Source organism: Polypterus senegalus, chromosome 1, assembly GCF_016835505.1.
Source record: "Polypterus senegalus isolate Bchr_013 chromosome 1, ASM1683550v1, whole genome shotgun sequence".
Classification (NCBI taxonomy): Eukaryota; Metazoa; Chordata; class Cladistia; order Polypteriformes; family Polypteridae; genus Polypterus; species Polypterus senegalus.
In genome coordinates, this window is record NC_053154.1 from 200,305,640 (window position 1) to 200,322,979 (window position 17,340).

The 17,340-nt window shown below is 39.1% G+C and overlaps 1 protein-coding gene across 3 annotated transcripts in view; it reads left to right on the top strand.

The window, feature by feature from the left end:
* Positions 1-17,340, top strand: part of arhgef1a (Rho guanine nucleotide exchange factor (GEF) 1a) — a 228,888-nt gene that overhangs the window by 108,385 nt on the left and 103,163 nt on the right. Inside the window, exon 1 of one of the 3 annotated variants that reach the window (XM_039767017.1) lies at positions 14,580-14,864. The exons of the other annotated variants lie outside the window; for them this stretch is intronic. Within the exon in view, the coding sequence (XP_039622951.1) occupies positions 14,799-14,864 (66 nt within the window). The 5' untranslated portion in view covers positions 14,580-14,798. Of the gene's footprint in view, positions 1-14,579; positions 14,865-17,340 lie in introns of those variants that run through there. 3 annotated transcript variants of the gene reach the window in all.

The following is a 17,340-nucleotide window of genomic DNA, read 5'->3' on the forward strand; positions in this document are numbered from 1 at the left end:
CATTGCATGTCATGCCTGCTGAATTTAGAGTAGCCAGTCATCCTAATGGCGTGCTCTGATTTGTGGGTGGAGAGCCATCTGAACACTAGTAGAACTTGACAACTACAAAAGAAAGCAGCAGAATCAGGAGCTCAACTATAGGTGCATGTGATTTGTACTACCAGTGATACCCATTGTGACCCTCTTTTATAATTCGGACAATCTTTATTTCATATTTTGTCTGCCCTGGGGAATATCAACACAAAGGTTTGTGCATATTCATTATAACACAGGACACATTCTTGCATCGCATGTACAGAGAGTTTCCTCTGATCTCCTAATGAAGAAGCAATCTGACTGTAAAAGTGGGACTCCTTAGCTCCTGGAATACATTGCTTTATATCTTCTAGACCAGCAGTAACTAATAGTTAAGGAAAATAAGTTGACCATCAGAAAGTCATGAAATCAAATGGTTTATCATATCATAGCATAAACAGTTTAACTTTTCATCACTTTTAAACATGTTTGCACTATATACAGTACTAGCAGCGGCGAAGTACTGCCTTAAAATTTTTATTAAGAAGAAAAGTAAACCTTTTTAAACTGAGGGAAAATATACCAATAACTATCTGTTAAGGATCTCTTTGTATACCACGTTGTCAGTTCGGCCCTCCAGTTGTAATATGACCAAGCTGTGCGCTGAGCTTACTCTTGAGCATTCAATGTACAGTTGGCCATGTGAACAGTAATCTTGCCTCAAATCTCACAGCTTGGATTGCTGCTGTCATAATTGCTTTCGAGTTTCATGGTTTGTTTCAATTACGTTAGTATTTGCAGGACTTGTTGTGTTGAAGTGACATTCGGCATCTGTCAAGTGTTGTAAGCATACAACCTGTTTCATCGATAACTTCGGATCTCTAAAACCACACAAACAAAACACTTTTAACTAGAGCTTACTTAACTTCTTCCAGTCCACTTTACTTTTGTTCAGACATGGTGACTATGGGCGCTGATCCAGTATGTTGTCCTCTTGCTTTCTTCCTCCCCCTGTCAACCTTCTGACACTTTTTCTACTTATAGTCTACTATTTCCTTATCAGCTATGATCTTTCCAGAAGGTCACTTCATTTACAGGCACACATTTTTTTTCCAAAATGAAGGTCATCTACCTGCCGCTACAATATACTTCCTATTTTATTGACAGATTATGCACATATAAAATCCCCTTGACTGTGTAATGTTGAGTTTAACATTAGAACATTAGAACAATCTAGATGAGCACAGGCCATTCAACCCAACAAGGCTTTGCCAGTCCTATCCACTTATTTCTTCCACAAAAAATATCAAGCTGAATTTCGAAAATCCCAAAAGTCTTGCTGTCTACCACACTGCTTGGTAGCTTAACCTTTGCACTGTTCTTTCTTGTCTGTCAATTGGTCTTCATCAATATAAAGACTACAGAAATAACCTTTATGTATATATCATCTTTATATTGTAAACATCATCCCAAAGTGTTTTAGATGTACATTACAATACTTTACATGTATCTTACTTTGGAGCATAGGGAGTTTAAGTGGCTTACTTAAAGTTAGTCAGCGGTGGGTACAGAACTGGCAGGCTTTGCATTTACAGTGCAATGCCATAGCAATTAAACTACACTGCCTGCATGAAAACAGCCAAACATTTCAGATGCATACAGAAAACAACTTAATCAGACCATATCAGTTGTGTATAACAAAAGTAATCTTTTGGTAATTCTTAAAACAGAAATGGTGTACTTAGCAGCTTGTAATGACCAGATCAGCTATGGATAAAAGCTGCAACTAAGGACAGGAAAAGTGTGGGAGTTGTACAGAAAAAGGACTTTTCATAAAACACAACACCCATGAAGAGGTGACGATATCACCATGTAATATTTCCTGGAGATGATGTCAGCAAAATTACAAAAGCCATACCACAAAATGCACATCAGTTACCCACTCTGAAAACAGAAATGCTTGGGTAAATTTTTCTAAAAAGTATCAAGAGGAACCGGAAAACTTCTTGAACTTAATGTTGCGGATCACTGAGATGAAGAGAAACTAAACTTCTAAGTCATGGTAAGGTGAAAGCGAGAAGAAAAGTGCAAACTGCATATGATTCAATTCTTATTCATTCGTCTCTGAAACATAGTGTGATCCCTTTATGGAAAGCATCGGCAACTCCAGAACTGGCTTACTCACTCTGACTGATGATATAACTAATGGCTTGCAACAGAAGAAAAAGTTTAGAGGTTAACAGAAACATCCTGTCTGACCATGTAAAAGTACAAAGAAATGCATCCAGACTCATTGGCAATTGTTAAGACAGAGAGCAAAAACACGCTGTTAGTGTAAAGAAGGAGATCATCTAGGCTGAAAAGGGAAGGGAAGTCACAAACCAAATAGTAGCTGAAAATGGTTGTGGCAAAAAAAAAACTCAAAAGAATTTTATTCTTTTTTTAATGTCAGTGAAGCAAAGGTTTTGTGTTCTAAAAATCTGTCAGCACTTTTAATGCCATTTGTCTCAATATTCGGTCCCACTCAGAATGGGGGATGTTCATCTTGTCATGTCAAATCTGAATTTACCTGCATGCCACCACCCCACAATAAAAAATAATAAATGTAGCTTCCTTGGCTAAAGTAACATTGCTTCACCTCAATGCCTTGTTCTAAACATTTTAGGTAAATAGTAATTGTTATAGTCCATGCAGAACAAATAACTGAGCATATTTCTATGAAAGGAACTTTTGCCGTGCTATTGGCTCATACACACTGACTTAGTATTTAGAAAAAAAGTTATTTCTAAAATACATAAATTCCAGTGGCAGTGTTCTTGAACTCCATAGTGTAACATGAAATTTTACATGCAGCATACTAATTTATTGATACTGTTGTGAAACTCAAAATGTTTGAAACTGTAAAGCGTGCTGTATTTGATTGATCCAAAAAGACTGGTAATGTCTTTGGAGTAAGTCACTTTGCTCTGTCAGCCCTTATTCAAACCCATTTATTTTTAAAGATTCTGAAAATACCCGACCATCAATCTGTTGTCCGAACTTTTAAATCCAATGGCAGGGTCATAATCCTTTGTATCACATGCTTTTCAGCAGTTCATTTTAATTTTGGTATCATTTTTTTTTTATTATGTTCTTCATAATAAATAGAGTTAGTTGAGAGAAGACTTAGGGAAGAGACCTCCATAGGGGAGGATCAACTGATACAATCTTTGCATTGTGACAGCTCATAGAGAAGTATCGAGAAAAACAGAAATGTTTTCATATAGTGTTTATTGATTTGGAGAAAGCTTGTGATACAGTGCCATGTTAAGAGTTGTGGAGGTTCATGAGAGAGAAAGGAGTACCAGAGAAGTATGTGAGGATTGTCCAGGGTATGTCTGAGGGGATGAGGAGTCTGGTTAAAAACAGTGTTGTGGTAATCTTAAATCCTTACCTATTTAATCTTTCGTTATGGATGTGTCAAGTCATGGGATAAAAGGCCAATCCCCTGGTGCATACTTTGTGTTGATGACTTTGTGTTGTGTAGCATCAGAAAAAAGGAAGTGGAGAGGAAGTCAGAAGAATAGACAAGGCCTTTGGAAGATAGAGGATTGAAGATAAATAGGAGGAAGACATATGAGGTTTAGAATTTAGGATTCAGAAGTTAGTCTGCAGGGAGAGCTAATGAAAATGGTAGATATATATAAATATCTAAATCAGTTGTAGCCCAAGATGTAAAATTACATGCAAAGATAACCTATTGAGTCCAGTACAGATAGTATAAGGTTTCAGGATTATTGTGTGATCAAGGAATTAAAGCAAAGGTTAAAGGTAAGGTTTTTGATACAGTGGTAAGAACAGCAGTGATATGTAGAAGTGAGACATGGCCAGTAAAGGGAGTGCAGGAGAAGAAGTAAGATGTGGCGGAACTGAGAACAAAACAACAAAGGACAGAAGAAGAAATGAGACAATCAAATGTACAACAAACGTAGAAAGATATCTAAGAAAATACAGGAAAGTATGTTGAAGTGATATGGACATATGATGAAGAGAGACAATGAATATGTAGGCAAGCGAATGATGGGAATGGAAGTCTAGGCGAAGAGAAAGGGAGAGAGGCTAAAGCAGAACTGGATAGATAAAGTAAAAGAAGATCTGAAGTAAAAGATTTTGACTGAGTAGGAGGTGCAGAGCTGAGCTGTATGGAGATGGATAATCAAGTACATCAAACCCACATAGAAGTGGGAAAAGAGGAAGAGGAAGAAGTTAGGCTAAGGATGACCTGTCATTTTGACATTGGTTTTAGAATAAATACTATGAGTGAATATTACACCAGAAGAATATGTCTTTAACTAGTCCTGTGTCTTTCTACTCTGAAATTGGGAAGATCAATGAAGGTTATAGATTCAAGTGTGATTATACATGGACATGGTGCACAGCCTCAAACTGTTTGTGGACATAGGGATACAAATCTAGCCCTGCCTGTGCAGATTCAAGGTCATAACTTTGGTAATGGAGCATCTGGCCTGCTTAAACCTTAAGTGGCCTTGCCCCTTATTTCTCTGAATCTCTCATTGTCTTCTCTTTCTCTTTATATTTTTGATGTCTGAGTACTTTTTTTCTCACTGCTGTAGTGGAGGTTCTGTCCTCTTCTTCCCAACTTTGAGCAGAACTGACTTTGGCAGGGCATGATAATTTTAAACATTACTTTGAGTTCATGTCTGAGTTTGTCCATGGAGTTATTTGTGGGGTTTGCAGTGGTTCTAATATGTCTTGGGGCCATCTGACAATATTGACCCCTGAATCCTGAATCTTCAGCTTTTGGGCTTCATAAACTCATTTAATACACATAGCCAACTTGATCCCTTCCATTGTTAAATCTAATGTTCTGACAGAATACTGCTAGCTTTCACTGGTATTCTCCCAGAATATTCCCTCCCCCTTTACAGTTATAGGACATATTGTTCACTGCCAGGTCAGTTACTGAGGATTTTGTGTCCTTTCCCTGAGATGCATGAACATAGAGTGTCCCGTGTGGTGTTTTGCGACTCAGTTCATTTACCTAGGATCTACAATCTATTACCCGATCTTTCTTTCTTTACAAATTTGGAGATTTTTTTTCTTACCTAGAGTTCTAGACACTCCTCAGCAGATATACAGTATGCACATGCATACATACATACATACATACATACATACTTACATACATGCATGCGATATAACAAAAGACATTTGTTTGCACTAGTGAAAAAAGTTTCTGTGTTGACGGTGTCCATCTCATCACATGCTGCATCATTTAAATAGGTAAATCATTGAAGAGCTTGATAAACTTGCTCTGATGACTGCATTATGGGAAGCCTAGTTTTATCATTGACATTTACCAAAAACTCAGATTTTTAGAAGTATTTAAAATAGTTTGTTAGTCAGTATCATGTGGAACTTGCTGTGAATAAAAAAATCCATGTTGTTTGTTCACAATGCTTAATTCCTAAAACCCTGCTTACTTTTTGTATGCACTTGTTTGTCTTAGACCGTGTGACAGCTTGTGAGACAGCTTAGCTGATTAAACTAATTGGTAAATTCTGTAACACCACCAAACTTTGGCTTGTTTATCGTGGATCTCAGATATTTCCCATATGTTGCATGTTTCAAGAATCATGATGGTTTGCACTAACTGTTTCTCAGGTCCAGGTGACTGATTTAAAATGCAGAACAGATTACTGTGTGTAGTCTGCATGTTCTCCGACCCACGTGCAAGTGAATTTTTCCCTTAACATCCCAGTGTCAGTGGAGGAAAATCAGATGATAGTCTATCACAGCGCACACTCAGTCATACCAGTTAAATTTAATGTCAGTAACTAATCTAACATTCTCTCCAGGGTTAGTTCAAGCCTTGTGACTGATGCTCTGGTGTTCCATGCCCCCGTATTGCAAAAAGGAGGTTTAGACATTGGAACAATGGATCATAAAACCATCATACAAAATCATACAAAACACCACTAGAGGACACTGAGAGAAGAGTAAACCCTTGTTGAGTCAATCATGCTGCTTTAGAAAGTGTTACCTCCTAATTCCTTCTGTCTCCAGTGTGTTTTGCCAACCTGAACCACCACTTTGAGATTCACACAGTCTCTAAAAGATTTGTCTCCCAAATTAATATCAATTTGTATGTTCCTGCATTACAAAGGACTGTTTAAAAATAATAAACAACACATACAGTACACAAGTGCTAGACATCCAGTATACAGAAATGAATGATTAAGCAAAGAAACTGCACAACTACCTTGATGATGAGAGATCAGAAAACTGGCTACAGAATTTAAATTTTACACAAATAACTTATTTGCCCATGGTTTAACCTGATATCCTAAGTTTACATGTCCTGACTGAACTGTTAGGAAAATATTAATCCAAGTGCAGATTTCATTTTCACTTTGACAGACAAAGGATTTTGTCTGGAGCTGAGGAGATTGTCCCACATTCCTTATAGTTATGATTCTTGAAATCATCGTGCTCTTTAAATGGTTTTCAAGGAAAAACAACAGTTACCCTCAGTCAGGCTGCCTCAATTATTTAAACTTGATAAGCCCTCTCATCTCTTTCTCATTTTCTGCAGTGAACCATCCACCAGAACATCAGCATTATAGCAGCCCCTTCAAGTCTCTTTCCATTATTGCTCCAAGCTGAACTGTACTTGTGACAATGGCAGGTTCCTTTCTACATCAACTTATTCTCAATGCAATTTGACTCAACAAGAATCTAGCCATCTGTGGCCAACCTGGATAGAGCAGAAAATAAAGCAAGTGAATCTTGCAGTTTAAGGGGTCCATGGGTTGTAGAGAAGCTTTTATTTTAGACCATTTCATGTTCTCTTGTATGTGGAGCCTTTCCTGATAAATGGCAGTTGGAATTTCTGTGATTAAGTGGATACATTAAGCAAATGTTATGTTCCCCACCTCAGTCTGTTTTCTGAAAATACCTTTTCAATTTTAAGGTTTGCTGAATGCAGATTTTGGCAGCAGGAGCTAACCCTTCATAAGGTGCCAGTACAAATACCAAGTTGTAATGCAACCATTCTCAGACTTGATTTTGTTGCCTGGCGTGGGTTCTGCTTTCTTCACAGACCACCAACAAGTGTCTTCTATTGGCACTGCTGTGATTTCAGCAACCTTCATCTGCACCGTCAGTTGTACTCTTGTACAGATTTATAGCTGTTGGATTCACCAGGCAGCTCCACAGCCAGTAAACTTGCCTCATGACTGCATCCAGCCATCCCCTGTCCAGTGATTGTCTTCCCTGTGTTAATTTGTACACTTAATGCAAAAATAATTGTGATCCATGTTGCCTTATAATTTATCTACCACTGCTGCGTTTACTTTCAGCGCAGTTCTTCATTTTTAATGTGGTTAAGACTCACAACACACCCTGGAAGATGACATTTCTGATATCAGTAGAAGAGAACACAACTAAGTAATAAAGGAGTAGCTGAGGACTGCCATTTCATCAGATTACAGCATCCTCTGGTTTGCCTATCCACCCTTTTCCAAGTTAAAATATTGCTCAGCCTTATGGATATTTAAATCAATTGCTACTGCAATTGCCAAAGTCTATGCTTCTGACTCACTATGTGACCTTGAGCAGGTCACCTATCCTGTCTGTGTTAAAACTGTCAATAAAAATTGATTGGACCATTGATATAATAATGTACACTACACAGCTAAAATGCCTTGAGATTATAATTGCTATAAAAAGGTTTTATACAAAGTAAAAACTATTGCTTCATTTATTGTAGTACATGTTTATTACCTCCTTCAGTCATGTTGTCGTTGAATAATGGAGTGAAAAAGTAGTGATAGAGTCCCAGTTAGCCCAGCTCCAACACAAGATGTGCAGCTGCTGACCTGAACTGATCTGTTCCTTATGTGTTGCCTTCCACTCTACTCACGTTCTACTACAATGTGAGGAAAGACAAGAATTGAAATGGTTCTCTTTTGTCATCTTTAAGGGCTCATTGCCACAAATCTTTGATTGAGAAGAGGTCTCTGCTGATCTGTACGCATCTTTATAGAAAGGAAGTATCATGAAATTGAAACCTTTGATAGAATCGCATCGCCAGCTTGGTTGGGGAGTAATAATATTTATGCTGTGTGGGTCAGAAAAGACTTTTACTTTTTAGATTAAAAAGACTGAATTTTGCATAATACAGGCAGTGCTTTGGCAGTACTGTACTATATAGAGTCATGGCTGACCTGAACTTGGTCAGAAGGCTGGCTGCTGCATTATATTATATTAAATTGTAATTTCTGGGGTTTTGATGTGTTGGCTATTCTGCATTTACCAGTGAGAATAAAGATTCATTGTTTTACGTCACAGGGTAGTTCATGATATAGTAGCACTGAGCAACACCCACTTTGTTTCTGAGGACCACATTTTGAAATATGGCCTGTTTCATAAATTTCAGTATTGCTTTTCCAGTAGAGTAATAGTGGGAATTGGACTGGACATTTACTAATTTCATAACAGTAAGGCCATTGTGCCTATTATCTCCATGTCTGGATCTTTTTTTTTTTTTTTATTAAACACCAGTCTGTAAATGTAAAAGACAAACGTTGTGCCCCATTTACTACTCTTTTCAGTTCAAAGGCTTGTTTTTCCTCTGAAAATAATCATTTTGATTAGGGTGCAAGTGTATCTGGACTAGTGGTGAACTGTACTGCAACCTTTCTCATAAAGTTAATAGGACAAATCTGGGCAAGCCAGTTTGGGCCTTCTCTGGTGTCTTTTTCTTATGTTATTACTTCCTAGAGGTAGCTGGCATGGTGCATCTCACGAAGGACAGTGTATGATATCCTGAAATTGAAAGATACCCCTGTGCAGATAATGATGTTCCTGATATATGAGTGGGTTTCAGAGCTTCACAGTGCTTAATTAAAGAGCACGCCCACTCAGGCCCATCTGGGTCAAATTCACCGGCTGGCTACTAAGCACTCAATGTGCTTAAAATCCTGTGCGCAGTGAGATTTATTGCTGGCTCTAACCTTTTTTCTTTTTTTTGGGCGTTTCCTTTGCATTCTAAATATAAAGGCTGTGGTTCTCTCTCACAGTTTCATATGAATACTTTTCTTACTAAAACATTTCCTGTTGCCTCTGAGTAGCAGTAGCAGCTTCTACAGAGGACCTGTAAATGTAACCAAGAACTGGGTAGAACTGGGTACATCATTATTAAAACAAATCAAGCAGATGAATTTCATGTAGATCTACCTCAGATAGCTACTGAATGTGTGGGTGGGTATGCAAGTGTTACTGTATTGCATTCAGTTTGGAATGGATGTTGAAAAATATGGGACTTTGGTTTCAGTCTCACATTAGTGCATTTTTATTTAAGAAAGCCATTCTCTACAAAACCTAACCCCCAGGTTAAAGACATACTGCTATGCCAATTGGCATGGCATAGTTGAAACCTGTGATGGTTTGTTGTCTTGTGCACAGTTGCTCTTGCTTGTTTGTTGCTTTTGGACTAGGCTCTGGCTATGAGCAACTTTTAAATGAATAAATCAAATTTAAAAATGGATGAATGGTTTCCAGTATTATTTTCACAGGTTTTGTGAAAACAAAGCACAGCAGCATTCATAAATAAGCATAATGCCTGTTTATACAGTACCTTAAATACAGACTCAGAATGTCTATTCTTGTTTGCTACACAAAAGTGCTTTGCAATGGTGTTGTTAAGTGATATATAAAATAAAGACTAATTGATAAAACAAACCATGTAACAACTGAAGAAAACCACTGTGTGCATGTGTTGGAAAAGTAAATTGCAGGTAATAAACAACTGACAATTGGCCTTAAAGGATGAAAGGAAATACATTATCAGACCTGTTTAATCCAGCTCACGTTTATGGCCAACCAGAGGCTATCTTGGTAGCTGCCTTAGATGTGCACATACATGCACACACCCTCACACTCGCTCATACAGGACATATTCAGGGTTGCCAGTTAATCTATCATACACGTCTTTGAAATGTGTACACTAAGACCCTCAGAGACAGAGAGAATCAGAATTTGTAAAACTCCACCTAAGACAGTGCATTTGACCCCAGAGCTCTGCAGCCGTGATGTAGCAGCACTAGCCAGTATGTCAGTATGCTGATCTTTAATGTATTTTACCTTATGATTATAATTACTTGGAATACTTGAGAACTTGTGCAGATATATACTTGTATGTATATTTATATATGTACAGTACATACAGTGAATTCAAAAAGTATTCAGACCTCTTCACTTTCTGCACACTTTATCGGTCAAGATCTTGTTATTGTCACATGTACACAGTGAAATTCTTCCTTGCATAATGTTTCTTGCAGACATGATAATCAACATAAACATCAACAAAAGAAAAAGCTCATACTTAAATATGCTATTAATACTAATCACAGTAAATAACACTAAACAAAACATTACATACTGTACACAGGAATAGCACTTGAATCGTTCAGTAGATTACAGATAAGTTTATCACATAATGATAGATGAGCAGCCTTCTTACCTGCGGGTTGAAACTGTTCATAAATCTCACAGTTCTATTGTTAATTGTTCTATAGCACCTGTCTGATTAAAGAAGGGAGAAGAATGCCCATGCAGGATGACTAGGGTCCTATTTGATTAATCTTACATTGCCCAGACAGCACTTGGCAAATATGACCTGCAGAGATGGTGTCTGTGTTCCAGTGTTGACCTGCGCTGTTTTCACTGCCCTTTGTAATGCCTTGTGATCCTTCGCTGAACTGCTACCATACCAGCACACCATGTAGCCTGTCAGGATGGACTCTACATTACATTTGTGTTGTAAATTTTATTTGAAATAGATGTATTTTCCTTTTTTGCCCATCAATCTATACTCAATAATTTATAAAACAAAGTGGAAACATGTTTTCAGAAAGTTTTGAAAATGTAAAAAACTAAGGGGGCTTTGCCCCCTGCTCACTTCGCTCATCAACCCCTCCAGCCTACGCAATGCGCCATCCACTTCGCGTCTCTGCCGCTTGCATATGTGGATTTGACTTTCACCAAACAGCAAATCTTTTAATTCTCGCGGATATGCCTCTTCATTGGGAAGAAACACTCCTTTTCCCTGATGGCAACACGTATTAGACGATGTACAAGTCTCCGACTTAAAATTGAAATCTGAACAATATATTTGATCTCTTTTCACTGTTTCATTATTTCAACGAGTAATACAGTGATCCCTCTCTATATCACGCTTCGACTTTCGCGGCTTCACTCCATCGCAGATTTTAAATGTAAGCATATCTAAATATATATCATGGATTTTTCACTGGTTTGCGGATTTCTGCGGACAATGGGTCTTTTAATTTATGGTACATGCTTCCTCAGTTTGTTTGCCCATTTGATTTCATACAAGGGACGCTATTGGCGGATGGCTTAGAAGCTACCCAATCAGAGCATGTATTACGTATTAACTAAAACTCCTCAATGATATACGATATGCTTCCCGACGGTGCTAGATTGTTTGCTTTTCTCAGTCTCAATCTGTCTGACATTCTCTGCGCCTGACAGAGGGGGTGTGAGCAGAGGGGCTGTTTGCACAGAGGCTGTTTGCCTAAAGGATACAGACGCTCCTCTAAAAAATGCCGCTTTATGGCAGTGCTTGGGCATACTTAAAAGCACGTATTGAGTTTTTGATTGTTTGCTTTTCTCTCGCGCTCTCTCTCTCTCTCTGACATCCTCTGCTCCTGACACGCATTCCTTTGAAGAGAAGATATATTTGCATTCTTTTAATTGTGAGAAAGAACTGTTATCTCTGTCTTGTCATGGAGCACAGTTTAAACTTTTGACTAAAGGGTGTTATTTCATGTCTAGAGGGCTCTAATAATGTTAACAGTGTGGGAGAGCTTATAAGGGCTTAAAATATATAAAAATAACCATACAAACACATGGTTTCTACTTCACGGATTTTCATCTATCGTGGGGGGTTCTGGAACGCAACCCCCGCGGTCGAGGAGGGATTACTGTAATTTCCATTTGCGCTAATGTGATCTTTGCTAACATTTTTTGAGACTTTCGAGTTGTAGTACTTTCAGAATTTCTAACCTGCTCTGCATGTGTATCGCGCCAACATTTTCCAAACCTCTTTATGATGTTCTACTTTGTCATCTACTCTTTTTCTTTTATTTCCGGCCCCAGGTGTGGTTAAATCTCTTGGCACAAAGTCTTTTCTGGCAGGACGTGAAAGTATCTCTCTGAAAAAGTCACGTCTCATCCCAGGCTAAAAAGTCTTGTCTCATCCCAGGATTTTTTTAATATAAAAGAGAGAAATAAGAAGCTGAAATATCTCATTCATGTACCTATTCAGACCCTTTGCTATGGCACTCTAAATTGTGGTCAGATGCAACCTGTTGGCTTTAATTATCCTTGAGATGTGTCTAGAACTTGAGTGGAGTCCACCTGTAATCGGACATTGTTTAGAAGAGCACACACCTGTGTACATAAGGTCCTATAATTCACACTGCACATCATAATTAAAACCAAGCCATTAACTCCAGGGAACTTTCTGTAGACCTATGTGATAGAAATGTAGTGAGACATGGATCAGGGCAAGGGTATAAAACCATTTCCAGATCTTTGAGTGTTCCCTGGAGCACAGTGGCCTCAATAATTGTGAAATGGAAGCACTTTGGAACCACCAGCATCATGCTATGGGGGCTGCTTATCAATTCCATGGACAAGTAGACTGGTCAGAATTGAAGGAAGGATGAATACAGCCAATTAAGAGAGAAGTCCTTGAAGAAAACCTGCTAAGACACAGCTGAAATGACTTTGAGACAAATTGCTGACTGTCCTTAGTAGCCCAGCCAAACCCCAGACTTAAACCCCAACACCGTTTTAATGTTGTGACCCAATTTTTGTCCTGGAAGTGTCTTCATGACCCACCAAGGAGGGAGAGTGGTGGTCTTCATTTGTGAATAGAACATGATTGTTAGAGTGTGGGGTGTGATTCCCCTTGGTGAATTGAGCATAATCATAAGATTGGGTGGGGGTGGGTTGCAGGGTTGGTTTTCCCTTGGCAAATTAAGTGGTGGGGGTGGTGGATTAATCAAGTGTGATTGTCAGAGCTGGGAGGGGTGTAATTGAGCGTGATTGACAGAGCATGGGGGGAAACAAGACTAGCTGCTGTATACATTATTATATTATTATATTATAAACAATAGCTATTCTTGACAACCAGCAGTGGCCAGCAACTCAAAATTGCTTCATGACCCAGTGGTTGAGAAACACTGCCATAGAACATGTGGGGAGAGATTTGAAGGTGGCACTTTGTAGACACTTCCTATCCAATCTAATGGAGCTTGGGAGAATCTGCCAGGAAGAATGGGATAAATTGCTTAAATCCAGGTGTGCAAGGTTGTAGAGACTTAACGTAGGAAGCCTTGAAGCTGCAGTTGCTCTAAAGTACTGAATTAAGAGTCTGGATACGTATATTAATAAGACTGCAATTTCTGACTTCTCTTTGTTTTTATTGTAAGAGCAATTGAAATGATGTATTGGTGCACGTATTGTATTAGTCTTAGCAAACAGCTATTACAGTATTTATTATTGCATGTACAGTACAATTCATGTTCTGGCCATAACGGCGTATTCTTGACAGGCTCTCAAACCATCCGTTTTCTAAAGCTTTATAAATCTAAATAAGCCCGCCATTAAGTGCTTATAAGAAAGAATACTTGTATGAAGACTTTAAAATACAGCTCCATCCATTCATTTTCGAACCCGCCCACTTATCTGTTTCCTCAACTAGCTTCATCCAAGACGAAGCCGGAGACAAACATGGACAAAACGTCACTCTTATCACAATGCATACTCACAATCCCACATCAATTTAGAATGGGGTATCAAAACCAACCACCTTATTTGGCATTGTTCATGTGTACTGTATTTTTTAAAAAGCCTGGCAGTGGGCGGAGATATTTTAACGAAAAACAGACTCATGGCTAACGGTGCGTTTATTTAGATCTTAAAAGTAAACCGAAGCAGTGCGGTAGCTGCTAATTCCAAAACAAACGATTATATATTTTGTGGTGATTTGTCGTGGTTATTTTTTATGTTTACATGTACCTCCGAACTTAACTGTCATTTTGAGTGCCACGCTTCTCCCATAATGCATCCATTGTCGGCTCTTATTGTGCTGAGCCCGCCTCTTATTTTAATATAGGCGGGATTAGGATAGATTTTTTAATGATAAAACCGCCTTAAAATCGTACTTTTTTCGTAGACGTCTGATAAAGAGAGGGATTAAATACTGAAAGAGGGAGGTTTAACAGTCAAAGTCTATTCTGAAATATAACGGTTTATTGGTACAGTTAATTTACCCACAATGCCTTAGATTGTCTGCTAGTACTCTTGGTATGAGCCGCTCTCGCTGACGGGTGTTTGAAACTTAGCATACGAGGCGGGGCATTGTGTTGTAGTGAACACGCCTTCTACTAATCGCAAAACCATCGTGGCGGAGGGTCTGCCAATTGGGCGTGGTTACCTTAAAAGAGGCGCGGTCTGAGGTACTTTTTAATTTCGGGCAGCAGGGTGCTGAAAAAACTTCCTCTTGCGGAATTGAAAGGCTCATTGTGGTGTTAGCTTAGAAGACAGGAAGAGCAGAAGAAGAGAAAACGAAAACTTATCGAGCTTCTTTTCCATGCCGTTTGCTCAAACTAGTCACGATCAAACTGGAGTTACAGTGTTTAAAATCAGGGGAACAAGACACTGATTGATCATATACGTTTTCTATAAAAATGTCTCGGATGATAGAAACTCTTCCCAAAACGCGACAGGAGCGAATAAAAGAGATTACTTTAAAGGTCAGTCTTTTTTTTCTCACTCTCTGTGTTTAGATGTACTTTGAGTGCTTAAGTTTTTCATCTTGAAGGAAGAAAGGCAGCACCACCGGAAAAAAGGGGAAGTCGACGAAGACGTTTCTATTTTCTCTTCTTTTTAAAAACTCATTAACATTTTATATCCGCAACCAAAACATGTGAACAAATATTAAGATTTGATTATGCTGGATAAATCCAGATTACGGCCGTCCAGCACATGGCGCTTATCATAGAGTATGGCTGTGGTTGTAAATTGCCGTTTAATTGAGACCTACAGCACGTTGTTGGGGGATGTTGCCTGCTGTTGGCTTGTTGCCTTGTGTGCGTAGGAATAAGGCCGATCACGTTTTCATTCGTGATTTCATTAAAAGCATCTCCGACTTGCGATGCTCCAACTTTTCTCTGCCGTGAGTTTAAGAGCGCAGATTCCCTAGACTGAAATCGACAGATCAGTGCGGGTTGCCTCGTGTGAGAAATCCTTTTCGAAAATGAAAGAAAGAGACGTGTCGCCTATCTTTCCCAAAAGGTTTTTCAGTGTTGAAAGTAAACGGTGCTCTTGAACACTGGAGGACTTTCAGCCTTGGGAGTCGTAACTAGGTGCATACCTACTGTATATGTTAGGAGGGTTCGTGCTGAGGAAAACAGGTGTGTGTGTGGGGGATGGGGGGGGGGTTATAGCGCTGTTGTCGTACAGTTTACAGCCAGGTTGTGCCCCGCCCACCACAGCCCCCCACCCGTGCAGAATAAAAAGGAAGAGAAAGAGCCAGGGTCAGAAAGGAAGGAAGGTCTCCGGACTATATCGTTTTTTTTTGTGCTGCCTGGCTTTGCATCCAGGACCCCCTGCAAATTAGTAAAACTGACAAATAGGGGGAAAAACCAGAGTATCAAGTCATAAAGCTTTGGGTCACAATGAATGACCTGGAATTTATTACTTTAGATACCTGCACGTCACATGATTAAGTACTGTATGCGTTTTTATATACTGTAAAGCAGCAAAGTGTTTATTAAAACAAAGTGACAAGGGAAGTAATGGATGACTGAGTTTGTGCTGAGGTGATTTTTCCTTTTTCATGTCAATTATTAGCTCCACGAAGGTCATGGATGCCAACTGTTCAGTAGTCGTCCATTTTTTTAAAGGTGTGCTTGTAAGCTTTCAGTATATGTAGTGCAACAAATATGCCTATGTTATTATATACAGTAGGTAAAGTGCTGAATTAACATACCTGTAGCTTTTTATAATATTTATTGGAGCCCACATTATTCCTAAACTAAGCTGAACCTCAAATTTAAATTGCTCTTCAGTGGACTGGTGACCTGTCTAGAGTTGGTTTGTGTCTTGCAGTCACTGTTTTTGTGATAAGCTTGCGCATCCCATTACTATGAATTGGAATTGTGGCATACATAAAAAATGCAGTGGGAAGGACTTTTGTGTGCTTTATATAACAGAACAAATATTTTTGCTGTTGTCCACATGGAGTTGGCACATTCTCTCCTCATCTAGTTTCGTTCATTGTCAATGTGCATGTATTTGAGGGGGTTCCATCCATGATTGGTTCTTGCCCCTTTTCTGACCTTGAACTGGATTTAAGCAGATTTGAGAATATTATCTTGTATATGTTGGTTTGCCATAATATATCAATACACATGCAGCAAAAGTCTCTTAACAATATAACTTGTAAATATTTACATTGTATGAAATATGCAGTTGCTCATATTCAGTATTGCAGCACAGTTGTAGGCACTACTGACTAACAGTACCTAGGACTTGGGGGTCACTTCCTATCCTGGAGTGCCATATTTTATCCATAAGGTTTTTGGTGGGGCGGCACAGTGGCACTCCTGCCTTGCAGTAAGGAGACCTGGGTTCGCTTCCTGGGTCCTCCCTGCCTGGAGTTTGCATGTTCTCCCAGTGTCTGCGTGGGCTTCCTCCGGGTGCTCCGGTTTCCTCCCACAGTCCTAAGACATGCCCGGGGTTTGTTTCCTGCCTTGCGCCCTGTGTTGGCTGGGATAGGCTCCAGCAGGCCTCCGTGACCCTGTAGTTATGATAGAGCGGGTTGGATAATGGATGGATGGATGGATGGTTTTTGGTTTCTCCTGGTGCTTACTACATGTCAGCACAATACACGTTTGCTTAATTAGCAGGGTTAAGTTGGAATGGTGGAAGTCATTTTGCATTATGATGAAATGACCTCTCATGAAGGAATAGTTCTCGTTCTTTGTGCAGTACTGCCTCAGTGGGCTGTGGCTTCTGGTGAATCAGTAAGGGAAACTGTTGGCTCGTGAAATGGATGGATATAAAATAAAAAAAAAATCATGGTTTCTCCAGTGGCTTACTTTTAGGTGATTGCATGGTCTCATGGCACATCAATGTCTGTTTAAATGCATTGCACTCTACCTAGTGGCATGTTCATTTGTGAGTCTTGGTAGATGCTGTTTAATAAAAGTAATATAAAACCCTTGT